Source organism: Capra hircus, chromosome 2, assembly GCF_001704415.2.
Source record: "Capra hircus breed San Clemente chromosome 2, ASM170441v1, whole genome shotgun sequence".
Lineage (NCBI taxonomy): Eukaryota > Metazoa > Chordata > Mammalia > Artiodactyla > Bovidae > Capra > Capra hircus.
Window position 1 is genome coordinate 10,988,203 of NC_030809.1, and position 22,018 is coordinate 11,010,220.

The window sequence follows — 22,018 nt, forward strand, 5'->3', positions numbered from 1 at the left end:
TCTCTGTAAATCTAAGCTGTGGGGTTTCCGAGGTGGCTCAGTGGTAAAGAATCCGCCTGACAATGCAGGAGACACAGGTTCTATTTCTGGGTCAGGAAGATCCCCTGGAGGAGGAAATGGCAGCCCACTCCAGTATTCTTGCCTGGGAAATCTCATGGGCAGAGGAACTGAGGGCGGCAGTCCATGGGGTTGCAAAGAGTTGGATACGACTGAGTGACAGCGCGCACACACTCAAATCTAAACTGTAGCTGAGATTCCTTTGTGTACTAAACTTCATAAGGCCTCTTCTGCTCTTTCCCTAAGTAAAATTGGAAGAGATTCACAAATTTAAGTCAACAACCTGTCCCATTCCTTGAGGCAATAATCGGTGGAAGAAAAGTATTCTAAAAGTATCTTATTAAGTAAGTAAGTGTTAGTCGTTCAGTCGTAGCCGACTCTTTGCGACCCCATGGACTGTAGCCCACCAGGCTCCTCTGTCCATGAAAATTTTCCATGCAAGGATACTTGAGTGGGTTGCTATTTCCTTCTCCAGGAGATCTTCCCAACGCAGGGATCGAACCCAGGTCTCCTGCACTGCAGGCAGATTCTTTACCAACTGAACTACAAGAGAAGCTTATTAGGTGACTCTTAAGAGAGAGTTGTCTACTTCTACAAAGTTGAAGTGAGAGTTGCCTTTGTATTTCTAAAATATAACGCATGGAAAGCTAGAATGAACTCAAGGCCTTATTGTTAAGTTTTAAAGCCATCAGCGGGCCAATATCTTCCCCTCTCCCCACTTGTCTACTTTTGTTGTTACAGAGTAAATATTGAAGACTCTCTAGCTCTCTAGGGATTAAGACTTTGCTTTCCAATGCAAGGGGTACAGGTTTGATCCCTGGTCAGGGAGCTGGGATCCCATATGCATCACCACCACAAAACCAAAGCGTAAAATCAATATTGTAACAAATTCAATAAAGACTTTAAAAAGGGTCCACATTAAAAAAAAAAAAAGCCCTTAACATAAATATTGATTGTTAGAATGAAACTGAGACATGCTGGTTAGGGAACATTTGTTGGTTTGGTACATCAGTTCAGTACAGTCGCTCAATTGTGTTCGACTCTTTGCAACATCACAGACTGCAGCAGGCCAGGCTTCCCTGTGCATCACCAACTCCCGGAGCTTGCTCAAACTCGTGTCCAGTGAGTCAGTGATGCCATCCAACCATCTCATCCTCTGTTGTCCCCTTCTCCTCCTGCCTTCAATCTTTCCTAGCATCAGGGTCTTTTCCAGTAAGTCAGTTCTTCCCATCAGGTGGCCAAAGTACTGGAGTATCAGCTTTAGCATCAGTCCTGCCAATGAATATTCAGGGTTTATTTCCTTTAGGATGGACTGGTTTGATCTCCTTGCTGTCCAAGGGACTCTCAAGAGTCTTCTCCAACACCACATTTCAAAAACATCATTTCTTTGGTACTCGGCTTTCTTTATGGTCCAACTCTCATATCCATACATGACTACTGGAAAAACCATACCATAGCTTTGACTAGACAGACCTTTGTCGGCAAAGTAATGTCTCTGCTTTTTAATATGCTGTCTAGGTTTTTCATAGCTTTTCTCCCAAGGAGCAAGCGTCTTTTACTTTCATGGCTGCAGTCACCATCCATAGTGATTTTGGAGACCAAGAAAATAAAGTCTGTCACTCCTTCCATTGTTTCCCCATCTGTTTGCCATGAAGTGATGGGAGCAGATGCCATCATCTTTGCTTTTTGAATGTTGAGTTTTAAGCCAAATTTTTCACTCTCCTCTTTCACTTTCATCAATAGATTCTTTAGTTCCTCTTCGCTTTCTGCCTTAAGGGTGGTGTCATCTGCATATCTGAAGTCATGGATATTTCTGCTGGCAATCTTGATTCCAGCTTGTGCTTCGTCCATCCCGGCATTTTGCATGATGTACTCTACATATAAGTTAAATAAGCAGGGTGACAGTATACAGCTTTGACGTACTCCTTTCCCAGTCTGGTTTGGTACATAGGTGACAGAATTAGAATTTCTGAGAGATTTGTGATTGTTGTAGAGTATGGATTTCCTTGGGAAATGACTCTATCTTTAGGAAATAAATATATCCTTAGCCATTTTTACAAGAACCAAAGTGAGTCCTGGAGTTAGAATCAGGAGACTTGGGTTTTAGTGCTGTCTCTGAGCAAAGCATTTAACCTCTTGAACCTTCAGTCTTTCTTTTATAGAGAGTAGGAGATTGAGCCAGATGATCACTAAGATTCTATATTTAATCTTTTGTTTATTGTGCATGCATGCTCAGTCACTCAGTCATGTCTGACTCTTGGTGACCCCGTGGACTGTAGCCCTCCAGTCTCCTCTGTCCATGGGGTTATCCCCACAAGAATACTGGAGTGGGTTGCCATTTCCTCCTCTAGGAGATCTTCCCAATCCAGGAATCAAATCCGAGTCTCCTGAAGCTCCGGCACTGGCAGGCAGATTCTTGATCTCTGAGCCACCTTGGAGGCCTTGGATTTATTACTATTTTCAAATACCCAAGATTAGCAGTGAGCCAAGTCAAGCTGGGCATTTAAATTTGGCAGATGGTAAACAGTAGCCATATGAGATAAGGATCCTTAAATCTATCTGTTCTACTCTTTTTTAAAAAATTTATTTTTGGCTATGCTGGGTTTTTGTTGCTGCATACAGGATTTCTCTAGTTGAGGTGGGCGAGGGCTACTCTTCCCAAGGTGTGTGGGCTCCTCACTGCAGCGGCTTCTCTTGTGGAGCCCTAGAGCACAAACTCAGTATTTGCAGCCTGCGGGCTTTGTTGCTCTGTGGCATGTGAGATCTTCCCTGACCCAGGGATTGAGCCCATGTCCCCTGCATTGCCAGGTAGATTCTTAATCACTGGGCCATTTAGAAACTCCCTGTCTGTTCTGTTCTTGTATGGTTCTGTCAGCATGAACTAGATTCTGTAGTACAGTTTCCAGGCTCTGTGTATGTGTGTGTGTGTGTGTTATAATGTGCCTGTTTTGAACTAATTCATGATAGTCCACATGTCTGGGCTATTGCATCTGCTTAATGTTTCTGTGCACCAACCCTGATTGTGTTCAGACTTCCTCCTTGGCCTGCTTTTTCCAGTTTGCTCTCTGGATTCATGGTACAGAAATGTCATCCTCTTCCGTTTCTGACTTAACTTTTTGGTAATGGCTGGGTTTTCTGGCCTAAGCTCTCCTTTTTTGACTTGTTTTTTCACTGTAACAACAATGATGAGTATTGCTTGCATTTACTGAGCGCTTCCCATGAGCCAGACACATTATAAAGTGCTTTATTTCTGTTTGTGTCATTTAATCCTTACTACTGCCTTGTACTGCTAAGTATTGTTATGCCCACTTTACAGATTAGGTAACTGAGGCCCAGGGAGATGAAGTAACTTGCCTAGTGTTCACACCCTGTAATAGAGCTGGAATTAAAATGGTAGTCTGCCGCCAAAGCTCATCTTCTTAAACTATATACTGTGTTTTCTTCATGATGATGATAACTATGATATGTTGAGCGTCTACTAGGTGCTGGGGAATGTTTTTCCCACCTTTTCCTTCTGCATTTTCCAGTAGTCAGAGGTGCTATTGCACATGGTGTTCTTTTAGGCTAATAAATGTAAGGGCCAGCTTTGAAGGTATTTGACATTTCTTAGGTTGGAGCATTCTTTCAATGTAAAATTTCAATGTATTTTTCTTTTAATTCTTTCCAATTTTAAAGGTCAGTATCATATTTTTTTTTACTACTATTACTAACAACTAGTTTTTGTCCAAGTGTACACATTTTTTTCTTACTGATGCCTTAGCATTGTCATTTTCTTATTCCTTGGTGGTGGTTTAGTCACTGAGTTGTGTCCAACTCTTGCAACCCCAGGGACTGCAGTCTGCCAGACTCCTCTGTTCATGGGATTCTCCAGGCAAGAATACTGGAGTGGGTTGTCATATCCTTCTCCAGGAGATCTTCTCTAACCCAGGAATCAAATCCAAGTCTCCTGCATTGCAGGCAGATTCTTTTACCAATTGAGCTACGAGGGCAGCCTCTTATTCCTTACCTTTGCTATTTAATCAAGAGCAGATAATAGAGGGAATTTCTTGAAGGTCCAGTGGTTAAGACACCACATTTCCACCATGGGGGCATAGGTTCAGTCCCTGGTGGGGGGACTAAGATCCTCATGCTAGGAAGCATGGCCACAAAATTAAAAAAAAAAAAAAAACAGATAATAGAGATAAGATAATGGGGAAAGAAGAGCAGTGCTAATGAAAGGCAAAGGGAAAAATCCAAATACTAGAAATCTTCCTGGAATCTGAGTTTGCAGAACAAAGATTTAAGCTAAAAGCTCATTTTCAGGGGTAGCTGTCTTTTATTAAAGGAATATTAGAGCTTTGACAAACACAGGATTTGACCTCACTAGCTTTAGTATTCTTATCTGATAATAAGATAAATAATATATTCTTCACAATTCCTGTTTAGTTGTGGTGATAATTAAAGGATATAGACAGGTAAAGCTCCTTAATATAGTGCTCAAAATTATTCAGTTCAGTCACTCAGTCGTGTCCGACTCTTTGTGACCCCATGAATCGCAGCACGCCAGGCCTCCCTGTCCATCACCAACTCCCAGAGTTTACTCAAACTCATATCCATCAAGTCAGTGATGCCATCCAGCCATCTCATCCTCTGTCGTCCCCTTCTCCTCCACCTTCAATCCCTCCCAGCATCAGAGTCTTTTCCAGTGAGTCAGCTCTTTGCATGAGGTGGTCAAAGTACTGGAGTTTCAGCTTTAGCATCATTCCTTCCAAAGAAATCCCAGGGCTGATCTCCTTTAGAATGGACTGGTTGGATCTCCTTGCAGTCCAGGGGACTCTCAAGAGTCTTCACCAACACCACAGTTCAAAAGCATCAATTCTTTGGCGCTCAGCTTTCTTTGCAATCCAACTCTCACACCCATACATGACCACTGGAAAAACCATAGCCTTGACTAGACGGACCTTTGTTCGCAAAGTAATGTCTCTGCTTTTTAATATGCTGTCTAGATTGGTCATAACTTTCCTTCCAAGGAGTAAGCGTCTTTTCATTTCATGGCTGCAGTCACCATCTGCAGTGATTTTGGAGCCCAAAAAAATAAAGGCACTGACACTGTTTCCACTGTTTCCCCATCTATTTCCCATGAAGTGATGGGACCAGATGCCATGATCTTCGTCTTCTGAATGTTGAGCTTTTAAGCCAACTTTTTGACTCTCCTCTTTCACTTTCATCAAGAGGCTTTTTAGTTCCTCTTCACTTTCTGCCATAAGGGTGGTGTCATCTGCATATCTGAGGTTATTGTTATTTCTCCCAGCAATCCTGATTCCTCAATATTATTATTGAATTTAAACAGGAAGAAAAGTACTACAAGTTGTTGTTGTTCAGTTGCTAAGTCATGTCTGACTCTTTTGCGACCCCATGAACTTTAAGCCCTCCAGGCTCCTCTGTCCTGGGATTTCCCAGGCAAGAATACTGGAGTGAGTTGCCTTCTCCAAGAGATCTTCTCAACCCAGAGATCAAACCCACATCTTCTGCATTGACAGGTGGATTCTTCACCATTGAGTCACTAAGGAAACCTGAAGTATTACATAATATCTTACAAATGTTTATTTCAGTTTTACTATTTTAGTGAGCCAGATTTTCAGATATATTTCTTTTTATTTTTAGAAAAAGTCTATTTAGTTCTAAAATATTGTCTCTAATGTTATTAATTCCCAGTACACAAATCTCATTCTGCTCTGAGTATGCTCTCACAGGTAGGAGATACAGTTTTAGAGCAAGCAGTGAAGAGTCAGAATGGTCTGATTTTGAGGCAAGCCTGTGTCTAGAACATACCTTTGAATGGACTTCTGCTCCCATCAGCCTGCTTATGCATAACCCTGATGTTTTTTGTGTGATTAAATTAAAATTAAATTGAAGTCTTTGGTAGTCTCGCTTCGTGACTGGGAGTCTGGAAAGTTGTAACCCAGCTCAGTGTCAGAAAAAGTAGGTGTGGACTTTCAGGGCTGTGCCTCTCAGCAACTAGAATGTGGTTGGCAGTCTCCTCCCCTTCCTGCCCTGGAGCTCTTCACAGTGTGCACTCTGGAATGACAGGCATTCCTGTGTGAAGAGAGCCAGCGTGAAGACATATTTGTGAGAACCACCAGTGCCTGGTCCGGGCGGGATACAGGGAAACAGAAACTCCCGTAGACTAACTGACCTGGTGCCGTGTTCTGATGTCTGGCGGTGACACTGAGAGAGGAATGCACGACCCCTCCTTATGTGGATTTATCATTTAAGAAAAGTTTGCTTTGGTCCGGGACAATTTGCTGTTGTGAGACACTTCAGACAACATAATCATGGGGCAAGCTGACATCTCCAGACCGGTAAATCCAGATGGAGTTGGTGAGTAATAGAAGGCAATAAAACAAACTCTCGACAGAGGCAAGGCAGGTTTACAGGTTGAATATTTTATAGGAATTTGAGTGTGAGGATTTTGATGTTTTTAACTTTAGGGTGTTTAATCACTTTGTGAAGAATAAATGAAGAAAAATATGTTAATTTTTCATTCAGTTATATTAATTTACAACTCATAGTTTTGTTTTACTTGATCCTTTTGGACTTTTAAGATAATATTGCTAGGAAACCATCTGTTAATTTCTTACCCTTGCAGAAAATAAGTGCTATAAGAACTCATGGTTGTTTAGAAATCAGTGGTATTTTACTGCTGTTTCACAGGACTTGAACGGTTGATATATACAGTGGTATAGAACTAGAGTTGTTGACTTCTGTAAACAGGACATGTTTTGTTTTGGTTTGATTTGTTTTTCTGGCCATGGCATGAGGGATCTTAGTTCCCGAACCAGTTCCACTGTGCCCCCTACAGTGGAAGCACAGAATCCTAACCACTGGACTGCTGGGGAATTCCCAACAGGACCATTTTTAAGATTTAAGTTAATGTTTGAGACTCAGTTGTACATTTTCCAGATAAGTCTCAAGCTTCTTCCATTGTGCTGGTGTTTCCGTTTCTCATAAGGCAACACTTGGTATAAATATTTCTGAAGTCAGTGCTATGCATTTGAAGTGTTATTGTCTCAGAAATAGCTGGAGACCAGGCTGATCATTGTAAGTGTAGCCAGAGTTTCAAAGAATATAAGTGAAATGGAAGTTCACTGTCACTGAGACTCATTTTCCTAACATTGTGCAGTTTTATATAAGATGAAGATGGAAAGGTGAAAAAAATAGATTTAAGTGGATATTCATTAAAGGGTTGTTAAATATAAACAGAGTGGGGGAAAACCTGTGAATCATTTCTTGACATTATACTTTTTTAAAAAAAGGTTTATACCTTCTTATACCTTCTCTTTGATTTATGAAACACCATAAAATATGTTCAGTCCCAGGCTACTCTTTTTTCCCCCCGAAATAAAAAATGTTAGTGACTTTAAAGAAAGCCATGAAGTGTGGGAACACAGGTAACACTCCCAAATATGTCTTGTGATTTAATGTAATTTCATTTCTAGAGGTGTGTTTTCCCCTGAGAACTTGCCAGATGAAATTCCTACAAAATAATTTTCATGTTTTATTGAAACTTGGGTACATCAGTTGCAAAGTAAGCGATTCAGCCACAGATTTTTAGAACTGAGATCAGAACTTGACTGACTTTACTTTGATCACCAGGGCTGAGTCCATATCAATTCAGTAGCTCACTTTTTTTTCTTAATGAAATATTTTATAGGTAGAAAAGGGTATAGAGGAAAATATAAAAGACCTTCTGGGGTTTCTACTTATCTTAAGAGATAAAATTAAAAATGGAGATATTTCCCCCATCCCCTCTCTCTATGCCCACATTCCCTTATGATAGCATTTTGCTTCTTTGCTCCCAGAGGTAACCACTCTCCAGAATTTAGTCAATTCCCTTTTGGGCCACTAAATTTTCCTGTGGTTTCTACTACAAAGATAGTTCTTTGTTAATAAGTCAGGATGTAAATCATGCTAGGCATTTATCTATGAGATGGAAATGAAAGGTCTTTGAAAAGCAAGATGGGTAAGCAGGTACTACTTACTAATGAGTGGTGATATTTATGCAGAATGCTCATTTAACATCTAATACTAGACAAAAAATTTCATCTCAGTAGATAAAATTCATAATCTTTTCTGCCTATAAAAAAAGTAGGACTCATCATTCATCAGTTTTTCTGCCTACCAACAACCCTAATAAAAGATTTCTGAAGTAGGGATTTCCCTGGTGGCCTAGTGGCTACGGTTCTGAGTTTTCACTGCTATGATCTGGGTTTAATCCCTGGTTCTTGAACTGAGATCCTACAAGACGCACAGTGCAGCCGGGAAAAAAAAAAGACCTATGAAGAAGAAATAGCGATCACTCGGGTACCTAACTAAGGCTTTTATATTCTGAGTTTAATTTTTGGATTTTATTTCCTATTATCTATGTAATTCAAAGGTAACGATAAGCTATTTTCATGGACAGACTTAATTTTATCATTTATAATTCTATCATTTAGAATTCAGGATGTATTCTATTTGAGCAAATCAGGACCAGGTCTTGAAGGCTCAACATTGATGACTTTGAGGAGTATACCATTACTATAAAGTCTTTTACCAAACAGTTTCTTCATGAAATTTTAAAAGCATTTCAATGTGTAGGTGTCTGGTAAGAATATTTTACCAGAATCTTTGGAAAGATAAATGTAGAAAGTAAATTAAGAGCTAAGTCATTTGTTCAAAGTTCTCGGCCTGTAAGACAGTAGTTAGTTTTAAGCTTCAAACTTGATGGTACTGGGTTTGGCAAGCCAAATGATGCAAAAATAAACAGATGAATGTATTGCTATCTTATTATTTTCGAGGCACTGTGAATGTGGCAGACTCTATGGGTATAATTCCTGTCTGTGCCTTTAAGAAGTTTACTTTCTAGTTAAGAATTTATAATATTGGGCTTCCCTGGTGGCTCATTGGTAAAGAATCTGCCTGCCGATGCAGGAAACACAGCTTCAATCCCTGATCCAGGAAGACCCCACATTCCGCGGAGCAACTAAGCCCATGCACCACAACTGTTGAGCCTGCGCTGTAGAGCCCAGGAGCTGCAGTTTCTGAAGCTTGAGCGCCTAGAGCCCCCATGCTCCCCAGCAAGAAAAGCCACCACAATGAGAAGCCCAAGTACCTCAAGTACCACAGCTAGAGTGGGCCCTGCTTGCTGCAACGGGAGAAAAGCCTGCGCAGCAACAAAGACCCAGCACAGCCAAAAACAAACAAACAAGTAAATCTTAAAAGAATGCAAAATATTAAAAGTAAAAGCTTTACATATTTTAAAATTTGTCTAAGACATATTCCATTTTTTAAGGTTGTTAGCCGCCCATGGCTTATAATGGAAGTATCGAGGTGTTAACCAAGAAGAGTCTGCTTTCAAATAAATAACTTTGCAGGAGAACTCACATGCAAATTTATGAGATGTTATGTAAAAACAAGTATTTTTACTGTAGGTTCTCTCTAACAACAGGTGAGCCAGTAGAGAATTTGAATTCTTACTCTGCAGAGTAAGAATTTATGCTATGATGTCCATTCAAGGAAATAAACAGTTTTCCTCAGCAGTTCATATTAAAAAAAAAAATCCTAAAATGAAATATATCTATAGGAGAGGTCTGTAGGTTTACTGAGATAGGGGCTTTCCTGGCAGTCCAGTGGTTAAGACTCCATGCTCCCACTGCAGGGTAGGTGTGGATTCGATCACTGGTTAAGGAACTAAGATCCTGTAAGCCATGCTCTGTGGCCAAAAATAAAAATTACTGAGATAAAACTTTCAAATAATACTCTGTAATTCTCAATCAATGTAAAAACTATTTCTGTGTTCACTGGAATCCTTTACTATGTTATCATATTAAAACAAATAGCTAATTATCACATATCCCTAAATTAGGCAGAAAGAATTTTAATAAATTCTACCCAGCCATTTAGTCTAGAGCTGCCCTTCTCTTTTTGCCTTTCCATTCCCCCTGTCTAGCTCTTTTTTTTTCTTTTTGGCCCCAGCATGTACCTTTCACTCACTAATTGCCCTCTCCCCCTTGCCACTTTTCCTCTGTATAAGGATCAGTTCAGTTCAGTTCAGTCAGTCGTGTCCGACTCTTTGCAACCCCATGAATCGCAGCGTGCCAGGCCTCCCGTCCATCACCAACTCCCAGAGTTCACTCAGACTCATGTCCATCAAGTAAGTGATGCCATCCAGCCATCTCATCCTCTGTCGTCCCCTTCTCCTTCTGCCCTCAATCCCTCCCAGCATCAGAGTCTTTTCCAGTGAGTCAACTCTTCTCATGAGGTGGCCAAAGTACTGGAGTTTCAGCTTCAGCATTATTCCCTCCAAAGAAATCCCAGGGCTGAACTCCTTCAGAATGGACTCGTTGGATCTCCTTGCAGCCAAGGGACTCGCAAGAGTCTTCTCCAACACCACAGTTCAAAAGCATCAATTCCTCGGCGCTCAGCTTTCTTCACAGTCCAACTCCACATCCATACATGACTACTGGAAAAACCATAGCCTTGACTAGACGGACCTTTGTTGGCAAAGTAATGTCTCTGCTTTTCAATATGCTATCTAGGTTGGTCATAACTTTCCTTCCAAGGAGTAAGTGTCTTTTAATTTCATGGCTGCAGTCACCATCTGCAGTGATTTTGGAGCCCAAAAAAATAAAGGCACTGACACTGTTTCCACTGTTTCCCCATCTATTTCCCATGAAGTGATGGGACCAGATGCCATGATCTTCGTTTTCTGAATGTTGAGCTTTAAGCCAACTTTTTGACTCTCCTCTTTCACTTTCATCAAGAGGCTTTTTTCGTTCCTCTTCACTTTCTGCCATAAGGGTGGTGTCATCTGCATATCTGAGGTTATTGATGTATAAGGATATGCTGAATCAAAAGATATTATATTGTCATATTTTCCCTTCATTCCTTTTCCATCAGTATTTGATTCATTTTGCTCTTAAATTTGTTGTTGTTGGTTCTTAGACATGAAAATAGGAGTGGTTTGGGGAAAGGTGCTTTAGAAAAAATATGTTATTTGGAAGCAATGTCAGGAGATTGGTGGATAGACAAATTTTAATATAGTTATATAACAGTATTAACATAGAAATGAATAATAGATGGACTAATTAAAAATAAACTTCTTCATGAGACTTGAAAGAACACTTGTCACTACTTGGTCATCAGAATTATTAGACGTCTCTCATACCTATCTAGACCTAAAAATAAATGCTTCTGAGAAAGAAGGAACAGGATTACTTTCTTCATGTGATGCAAGAATCAGGAGAAAGTGTAGGGGTCTGTCATGAACTCCTTAAAGGATTTTCTGTTATTGAATGTAGAATACCAATCAAAAATTATTTTCTGAATGGCCCATTGTCACAATAATGTATTCCTTCTTTCTACTTGCTGGTTAATTTTGAGAGGTTTAAAGTTTTTTTCCATGAGAGAATATATTATCTTGCACCTCACTATAAAAACTTTCAACTTGCAACTTTTATCAAAAAACTGTACACATCCAATTTGCCAGAGTAAAGCACCATAATTTCTTGGTGCAATTATGGTCAAAGAACTGTTTTCCTAGAGCTGGAATCTCAGACCTAATTTACCTGCAGGTACAGAGAAAGGTACAGAAAAGAGCTGTCTTCTTGAGTGCTTTCCCAATTCTATTTCCCAAAGGTCAGAACTATGCAGTATTTCCAAGGGAAGTTATGGACCTGTTGCAGACAAAGCCTGCTTTGTTCATTAGTGGCAAGTTTTGCCTTCTGTAATTTTGTTGCAGTTTTCTAAAACAGTTTTTTAAATCCAATAATAATCCTCTTTTCGAAGGCAAAAGCAAGTACAATAGTGTAAGTACCACAAATTAGTGTTCTCCATTTACAGAGTTCTAATGCTGTTAAAATGCTGTTAGATGGGCATAAAAGGAAATTAAACAGAATCATGAGATTATAAAAGTAATTGCTCACTATATATGTAAATCAGATCATTATGCTGTATTCCTTGAACTTAAAAAAAAGATAATTGGTGCCTCTTGATAATGGAGTGTGTGTATCTCATTGCACAAAGCTATGTATTTTTAAGTTTTGGACAATAACTGATTATTAAAAGCTTTGTGGGTAAAAGGAGAATTTTATACACTTTAAATTCTATACATTTTTTTAAAACTCAATAAGGTATAAGAAATAGAGCTCGAACTAAGACAGTCCCAGTAAGTTTGTTGCTTATTACTAAACCTAGTGAATAAAGAAGACTGTCTGGAAAACTAAGTTATCTGTCAACTGCAGTTGCCTGTGCCTTAACTTGGCTTCCAACTTGGATGACCAAGAATTGGTTGTAAATCCAATTCTAAAATAAACTAGGCTTACTGTTTAACCCTGTTTTATCCTTTATCTCTAGCAAGTAATATAGGTATAATATGTATCCACAGCAACTAGTCAATGAATACTTTATCTGAAGATGAAAAGTACTAAGTAATTTTTTAATAATACTATACATTTATTTAAAAATCACCTCAGAAATTCACCTGGATCAACTGAGCCTGAACTAAAAACATTGAGTTAAATACCAACCAGGAAAAAACTGAGGATTGAAAAGGAAACTGCTAGAACTCTACATAATACATAAGAAATAAGTCTAGGACTTCCCTCATGGCCCATTGGTTAAGAAGGTGCTTTGCAGTGTAGGGGACACAGATTCAATCCCTGATCCGAGAGGATCCCACGTGCTATAAAGCAGCTAAGCCTGTGCGCCATAACTACTGAAGCCTGCACGCTCTAGGGCCCGTGAGCCTCAACTGCTGAGCCCGTTGGCTACAACTCCTGAAGCTCATGCACCTAGAGCTTGTGCTCCACAACAGGAGAAGCCGCTGCAGTGAAAAAGCCCACAATGTACAGCAGCTAGAGAGTAGCCCCCACTCACCGCACCTAGAGAAAGCTAGCACGCAGCAACAAAGACCTAGCACAGCCAAAGAGAATGCATAATTTAATTAGTTAAATTTACAAAAAGAAGTCGATGAAATGTGAGGTACTACAACTTGAAGGAGGAAGTAAGTAGTTTAAACACTGGGACACAGTTTCAAGATACTACTGAAGCTTCAAACTCCAGACTGTAATTTAGTTAGGTATCTTGCACTCCTAACCTCCACCCGCTTTAGAAAGCACCAGGACCTCCACAGCTTTCCTAGTGGCCTGCAGTTACGTGACTCCTTTGGAACACACAACCATAAAACTATAAGCAGCATTCTACACCCTGTTTTCTGGCAAACAAAGGGAAACAAGGAGGGAAACCACCTTCTTTTGGCTCTCATGGAAAACAGAATGAGACCATAAATACATTTTAAGTTCCGTAATTAATTTAAACAATGAGATACCCAAATGTGACTCCTGTATTTCTTCTGTGAAATTGACAATAGGAGGGAGATGGTTGTAAAATCAGAGTTGTTGAGAACAAATGTTTGGTTGATGTGCGAATTTGCTTATGAGTGGTTTCAAACTCACGCTCTAAGTCCTTTATTTAGGAGTACAGAAACAATATTTGAGGTGTAATTGTATCATTAAAATTTTTTAAAATGGTTTCTAGACATCTGAATTATACTTTTTGTTGTATCATTTATTCATCCATCAGTTTTTCTTTCTCTCTTTTGCAGTTTTCTAAGTGGTGCAATTGAATTTTCTTCATGTCAGACAAAAATTCATAGTAAGAAACCTGAACAGTTTTAATGGATTCAAGAATGCTATGGAGATTAGTGGCTTCAATTAGATCTAATCAACCACCCCCATCAAGGATTTGTGCATACTTTAAAATGCTTCATTCCACAGCTGAAAAGCTTACACCTGGTGAATTTAGATTACCATTAACTTTGTTCTCTAGCTTCATGTAACACTATTCCAGATACCAAAGAAAATGGCCTTGAGTGGTTTAATTTGCTTAATAGTTCAGACTGTGATTTTTATGTGGGAAATAATTCATTTTTATGGGAACCTAGTTTTCTGTAGACAGTTGGTTTTTAATTGAAGTGAATTAATGAAAATTATATTAACATGATTGATGTAGCATAACATCAATAACACAAAAATATAAAGCTTTTTAGGACTTCCCTGGTGGCTCAGACAGTAGTCTGTCTACAATGCGGGAGACCTGGGTTCAATCCCTGGGTCGGGAAGATCCCCTGGAGAAGGAAATGGCACTCCAGTACTATTGCCTGGAAAATCCCATGGACAGAAGAGCCTGGTAGGCTACAGTCCATGGGGTCACAAAGAGTCAGACATGACTGAGCAACTTCACTTTCATTGTTTAGGAAGAGTTGTTTTCCATTGTGTATTTATGTATATGCTGGACTTTATTAACTGTCATGGGCTCCCACTTTCAAAGTGAATTTGTTTTTGTTCCAATTATAAAAGCCATCCATGTTCATTGTAAAGGAAAACACACACAAAAAATATATAAGAAGCTAGAAAGGAGAAAAGCAAATATCCCATAATCCTACCATCAAATTATGTTTACATTTTAGACTGGTTCCATCCATTCTCCTTTTTAATGTGTAGTATAGTTTAGATAATGTAATATGTAAATAATGTAAATGTAAATAAATATATACCATTTTTAACCTTGAATTATTAATTACTCTAGAAACCTAGTTTTAATAATGATATAGTTTTATATAAAATTTTAAGTTTATTTATATACCCATTGTTATACATTAAGATATTCACAGTTATATACCACTCTAAATAACACTGTCAGAAATAATATCTTTAGGCAGCTTCCATCTTCCAAAGCTGAGTCTACTAGATTTTTGTGTGAATGTTAATGAGAACTTAAGCTTTTTGATCCTGGTCCCTCTAGTTCTAAATAATACTTTGTTAGTTTTTGGTTTTGTTTTTTAAAGAAGAATATATGCCCAAATGGAGTTTGATAATGGGAGGCTAATACCTGTTTCATACTCTTCAAAGTTGGATTTAGGCAGATGGCTGAGTAGGTCTTTCCAAAGAATGTTATTATAAGTCTACTTTCAGTCAGCTACCTTCCCTTCTTGGGAATATTCTTGAATGTAAGTAGGGAAGGCTTGACTGGCTACCTCTTGCTGCTGCTGCTGCTAAGTCACTTCAGTCGTGTTCAACTCTGTGCAACCTCATAGATGGCAGCCCACCAGGCTCCCCCGTCCCTGGGATTCTCCAGGCAAGAACCCTGGAGTGCGTTGCCATTTCCTTCTCCAATGCATGAAAGTGAAAAGTGAAAGTGAAGTCGCTCAGTTGTGTCCAACTCTTAGCAACCCCATGGACTGCATCCTCCATCCATGGGATTTTCCAGGCAAGAGGACTGGAGTGGGGTGTCATTGCCTTCTCCAGGCTACCTCTTACTACCATTTAATTACTTAAAGATCCTACTCTTCATATGTAGGACATTTGATGGAATGAAGTTTTTGTGAATTCCCTTTGGTGTCAGTATAGTTGATTTTGGGGGAAAAGAGATGAGTTACCCCTTTCCCTTTTCATTAAGAATGATTAATCTGCTTCTCTTTCTTCTTTTTCTGAAATCTTTCATGCATGAGAAAGATTCCATTGATTCAGAATTTATTTCTTTCAGCAGGCAAAGAGTACATGGGAATAACTTTATCAATACTTCATTTTAATCAGTTATAGGTGTTACTTTTGAATAATGGCTAAAAGTTGAGTTTCTAGAGCACTCTCAAACTAGTCTCCTCTAGAAATGCCCAAGAGTGTGACTTCAGAGTCCTCTCTCCCACATATCTTATCAACAACATGAAGAATCTGTTTCAGCTTGAAGCAGAATCTTTTTTTGTTTTTCAGCTGTGCTATAGTGGCACGTGGGATCTTAGTTCCCCTACCAGGGTTCAAACCCACACCCCCTTCCCTGGAAGCGCAGAGTCTTAACTACTGGATTGCCAGGAAAGTCCTGAAACAAGATGTAAAGAAATAAGATGCACAACAGTCAGTGAAGACTCCAAATACAGGATATGATTCATAAATAAGAAAGAAAAATCTGTAATCCAATGTAAAAATAGTGTACAATAATGATCTAAATCATAAAAATTGATTGCTATATCCAATTTAAGTACAAAGGAATAAGTTCATTTTTTAAATTTATTTTTTAATTGAAAATTGCTTTACAATGTTGTGTTGGTTTTTGCCATAAAACTAATGCAAATCATTAGTTTTGATTGAACTTCTTGAACCTCCCTCTCTTCCAACCATCCCACCCCTCTAGGTCATCACAGAGCATCGGGCTGGTTTCCCTGTGTTACATAGCAACTTCCCCCCAGCCGTCTGTTTTACATACGATAGTATATATGTGTCAGTGCGACCTTCTCAGTTCATCCCACCTTCTCCTTCTCTGTCCACAAGTCTGTTCTCTACGTGCTAGGTCATCACAGAGCATCGGGCTGGTTTCCCTGTGTTACATAGCAACTTCCCCCCAGCCGTCTGTTTTACATACGATAGTATATATGTGTCAGTGCGACCTTCTCAGTTCATCCCACCTTCTCCTTCTCTGTCCACAAGTCTGTTCTCTACGTGCATCTTAATTCCTTCCCTGCAGATAGTTTCATCAGTACCATTTTTCTAGATTCCATATATACACATTAATATACAATATTTGTTTTTCTTTATCCATTCTTGTTTTTCTTTATCCATTCATCTGTTGATGGACATCTAGGTTGCTTCCATGTCCTGGCTATTGTAAAATGCTGCCAAAGTAATGACTTCTAACAGAAATGAACAAAGGACTGATAAAGTACCTGTTGAAATTTGAAGTCATTGTAAGTGGGTGGCAAATTAGTTTATGTGCTAAGACTCTCAGTTGTGTCCGATTCCTTGCAACCCCCTGGACTGTAGCCCACCAGCCTCCTCTGTCTATGAGATTATCCCAGCAGGAATACTGGAGTGGGTTGCCATTTCCTCCTCCAGGGGATCTTCCCGACCCAAGTATCAAACCAAAGCCTCCTGCATCTCCTGCATTAGCAGGAGGATTCTTTACCACTGAGCCACCTGGGAAGCTCAAATTAGTTTATAAGGAAGCTCTAATAAGATACCTAGCTTTACTATTTGTACCCTTTATATATTTTGATAGAAAATATCCAAAGAATGAAACATACAACAAAAAGCAGTCCAATGGTGGGGGGCAGGGGGGAGCGAAAACCAATGAAATTACATGTATAAAGTCCTGAAATAAATTAAAAAACTCAGTCCCCAACTGAAACTACTATACCCAGTGAAAATATCCTTCAAAATAAATGGAATAAAATTATTCTACTTGGAAGCGGAGAATTGCAGGAAGAAATGAAGAATATCTGAAAAAGCAAGTATGCAGGAAATACAAAAGAATAGTATTTGTTAAAACCACAATAATGTGTTCTGTGGCTGATTGTTATATGTATGTATAAGTAAAATATGACAACACGAATAATGGAGTTGAAATGTAAAGTTCTTGCCTTGTTTTATATGTTGTGAAAGTACTAACTTAAATGTAGACTACAAGTCAAGGATGCACAGAACAAATGAGACAAATGGAAAATAAACAGCAAAATGGTAGGCCTCTAACCGCCAGCTGTGTGTGAAAGCATTAGGTATAAATGGACTGAACACTCTAAAAGACACCAGGTTTAAACTAGAGAGGAAAACAAAGCAAGGATGTTATTAGAGCAATTTAGAGAATTTCATAATGATAAAAGGGTCAATTCAACAGGAAGATACAGGTTTAAAGTATATAAAGCAAGAATTAATAAAAGTAAAGAGACAGATCCACTTTCATAGGTATAAATAACAACATACCTCTCTCAGTAACTGATAGAACAAGCTGACAACATATCAAAAGGAATATTTATTAATGATTTGTATAACATGATAAACCAACCTGACGTAACTGGCTTATATAGACCACTACAGTCACTAACTGATACACTAATACACTATATTCCCAAGTACACATGGAACATAGTATGTTATAAATCTAGAGAAGAAAAAGGAAAAAAGAAACAATAATAAGTGGCTAGTCTCTAAAAAAATTAATAATAAATGACTAATTCTCTTTAAAATCTAGGGGAAAAATTAATATAAACTTTTTATTTATTTATAATTTAAATTCTATCTGAGTCCAGGAAACTCACAGGGAAGATCCTCCCAATTCTTCTGTAGGAATAATTTACCTGAGTCAGAAACTCTAGAATGGTGCCATGATTTTCTGGTTTATTTTTCTTCAACAAAGAATTAGGTTACGTGCAGATGTCTGCCTCTGTCTCTCTTAACATGCAGAAGCTTTCCAGATAGTATCTGGATTTAAATTTAGCAACCTGACTGATCTTAAGAATCACCTGGGAAATTTTTTGAAAACAGATTTCTAGGGCCCACCTCCTGCAGATTCCATGTTTTGAAAAGGCAACTGAACTGATTCCAAGTATTTGAACAGCCTTGGGAGTCACGGAAATAATGTTCTGTTTGTCATGACAGTGAGGAGAGGAGAGAAGGGAGAATGTGAAAATATGGAAAGGAGAATGTGAGAATATGAATGAATTGGGGATAATAATAACTGGGTTAGGACTGGGTGTGGCTGAGGCTCACTGCATGATGCAAGAGGCATACCCGCTTCTGAAAGTTTTATGGATGTAAAGATTAAGCACATTTGCATAAAGCATCAAAGGAAAAACTGCTGTCTTTGCTTTTTGTATTCAGTGACTGGATGGCAGATGCATTCCTTTTTATCATAAGCTGTTGGTATTTTCCAGATACACTGTGACTTAATATAAATGGAACTTACTTTGAGCTCATATGTTAGCAGGCATAAATATATTTGAAAGGATATCATGATTTTGTTGTTTTGAATGTATAAGAAAAGGGATACATATTGTTTAATGTAATGAAGAACTAAAACAGATAAACTAAGTCCTACTTTAGAAGGCGATTTCTTGTTGTCCAGTTGTTGTGTCTGACTCTGTCACCCCTTGGACTGCAGCACGCCAGGCTTCCCTGTCCTTTATCTCCTAGAGTTTGCTCAAACTCATGGCCATTGAGCCAGTGATGCCATCCCACCATCTCATCCTCTGACACCTCCTTCTCTTCCCGCATACAATCTTTCCCGGCATTAGGATCTTTTCCAATGCACTGACTCTTCGCATCAGGTGTTCAAAGTATTGGAGCTTCAGCATCAGTCCTTCCAATAATATTCAGGGTTGATTTCCTTTAGGATGGACTGGTTGGATCTCCTTGCTGTCCAAGGGACTCTCAAGAGTCTTTCCAACACCACAGTTCAAAAGCATCAATTCTTTGGTGCTCAGCCTTCTTTATGGTCCAACTCTCACACCCATATATGACTTCTGGAAAAACCATAGCTTTGACTATACTGACCTTTGTCACAAAGTGATGTCTCTGCTTTTTAATATGCTGTTAAGGTTTGTCATAGCCTTTCTTCCAAGGAATAAGCATCTTTTCATTTCATGATTGCAGTCACCATCTGCAGTGATTTTGGAGCTCAAGAAAATAAAATCTGCCATTTTTCCCCCTCTATTTGCCAAGAAGGTGGTAAGGTATCAAAAAGATAGTGGAAGCAGGCTACATTGGATGTATTTTCATTTTAAGACTTTACAGACAACTTTCTGTGATTTTGTTAAAGATTTTGTTTAAGATTTCTATAAAGTTTTTTGGCTATTTTTCTTTGTAAAAGCATCACATAGCACTTAGAATTTTTACTTTCACATTGTTAGTTTGAGGGTTTTTTGTTTGTCTTGGCTTGGTTTTTGTTTTTTTTATATTATCTTCTCTATTACTTTTAACCAAACAGGCATTTTCCTGTGTGTCTTTTGGAACTGAGTGAAGTTCAATCATTGGGTGGGTTAGCAAGAGATTTAAAGTTTTAGTCTATCCCTGCCTCAGTAAGGAAGGCTAATATTTGAGAAAGAACAGCTTATTTTACTTAGCCCCATTCCTGAAAGTGTTATCATAAACATATGTTAAATATTATATAATGGATGCTCTGCAGTGTCTTCAGGTCTCACTGACATTCTGTAACTGATAGAATACTGTCTTAGTTAAAGCACTCACTCTTAAAAGCAGTACCACGTGTTCACGCTAGTGCTACTCTTGGTGGTCTGTCCCAGGACAGGAGCAACCAACCTTGAAAAAATATGATCCAGTGTTATATTCTATTGCATTTCATGTAAAGAATTAGAATAGTCGAGACCCAAGATGCCCTCAAGTAAAGACGTCAGTGGTGTCCTTTTCATCTCTTGCACTTCAGGAACCGGGCCCCTGTTTTGCCCTTGTCATTTTAGGCAAAATAATGTAACAGCAGCCATCACTGCAGTCATTCTAATTATGATTGTGTAAATCTGACCTTTATCAACAGACTTCCCTAGACTCAACACCTACCAACTGAAAAAAGATTGAATTGGCATGTGTTTCTTAAAAAAAATTAATGCTTGGTTGCTTGTGTGTTTTCTCTTGTGAAAAAATATCTATTAAGTGGTTTTTTAGTGCCTATATTATGCTCCTTTGTTTCTCCCCACCTCCAAATGCATTATTTGCTTCAAATGTGAGGTTATTTACAATAAATATGTTAACTTATTAGATGTAACTATATAGTATGTGGCCCTTGATGTATTTCTGCAAAGTCAAGGCCCCACTTGAATTCCAGGATTGTTATTCCACATGACTCTTTTTTTTCTTCTCCTCTAGACTTCTCCAGAGAGCCCTGGGACCGTAGGTGGAGTGCAAAGTTGTATTGTGCTGCCTTCCTGCTTTTTTTTTGTTGTTGCCTTCCTGCTTTTTATTATTATTGTTATTCTTGGCCCAGTCTTGGCTGCTTCTTTCTCTGCCACTAAAGCTCACTCACTAAACCCTGCATGTATGGTCATTATGAGGGACTCATGGCCTTTCATTTCAGTCCTGCACATTTATCATGTCAGTTATGTTTCTTGTCAAATCTTTAGAATCAGTTTTGTCCCTAAAGCAACCTTATGATAAGCAAACTGGACTCTCATCTCTACTTAAAATTTTTCCTTTGTTTTGAAGCATCTCTAATACCCCTGTCCCACCCCGAAAGTCCCTTCTAGTACTCCCAAATGACCTAAGGTCTTTTTTGCAAAGGGAGAAAATAATCTGATAACATACGCAAGAAAGTGTTATCCCCTCCCTGACTGTTTATCCTGAGAAAGGAGAGCAGGGAGAGGGCAGTGTTTAACAGAGAAAATGACTCACTCACCAATGGTGGAATTCTCTGCTTCAGTGACACAAGAGATAGTATTGTTAACTGGCCTTCCCCCATGCCAAGAAGCCTACAGTGAGGCAAGATCTCCTGCATATTAGGAAGAGATTCACATTGGTGTGTGCATGTGCCTTTAAGACATCTGAGCTGATTATGATCATCTCATTGAATTTTTGTCCTAAGATGATGTGTCAGCTCCATTTGGTTCTTTTTCCCCTTAGTAATTTATCTGTTATGGATTTTGATGTCTGGTGTCCATGTGATGTCAGGGAGTCTGTCTGCATGATTGTTCATCATTGCTCTGATCCTTTCCAACTACCACAGGAAGAGAGGGGAAGGGACATTTTCAAGATTATGTTGAAATAATAAATTGGCTGTTGTCTTCCCTCTCTCCCTCTCATGCAACAGAAGAAATAGGTCAGCCCAGTGCAGACCTAGGCATGGTCATGGACTGCGTGGAAGCAGGAGACATAACGCCTCCTACCAAAAGGAAGAGCAAGTTCTCGGGCTTTGGCAAGATCTTCAAGCCGTGGAAATGGCGGAAAAAAAAAAGTGATAAATTCAAAGAGACATCAGAAGGTGAGATGGTAAAATTGATGTATATGTTCTGAGTCAAAGAGTTCCCCATTGGAAGTACCTAACTTTTTCATTCTCTTCCCAATTTTCTCTAACCCCCTATTTGAATAGGAAATTGAATCTTTTAGAATTAAAAAACCAAGTAGTCACTCACTGAGTATTTTGATGGGATTAATGTTTATCAATTGAGTGG

The 22,018-nt window shown here is 38.9% G+C and overlaps 1 protein-coding gene across 4 annotated transcripts in view; it reads left to right on the plus strand.

The window, feature by feature from the left end:
- PHACTR4 (phosphatase and actin regulator 4) overlaps positions 1-22,018 on the plus strand; it is a 105,966-nt gene that overhangs the window by 49,997 nt on the left and 33,951 nt on the right. For 2 of the 4 annotated variants that reach the window (XM_018056902.1, XM_018056899.1), the window contains exon 3: positions 21,658-21,828. In XM_018056902.1, the coding sequence (XP_017912391.1) occupies positions 21,658-21,828 (171 nt within the window). Of the gene's footprint in view, positions 1-6,101; positions 6,418-21,448; positions 21,454-21,657; positions 21,829-22,018 lie in introns of those variants that run through there. The other 2 variants (XM_005676771.3, XM_005676775.3) reach the window with 2 other exon arrangements.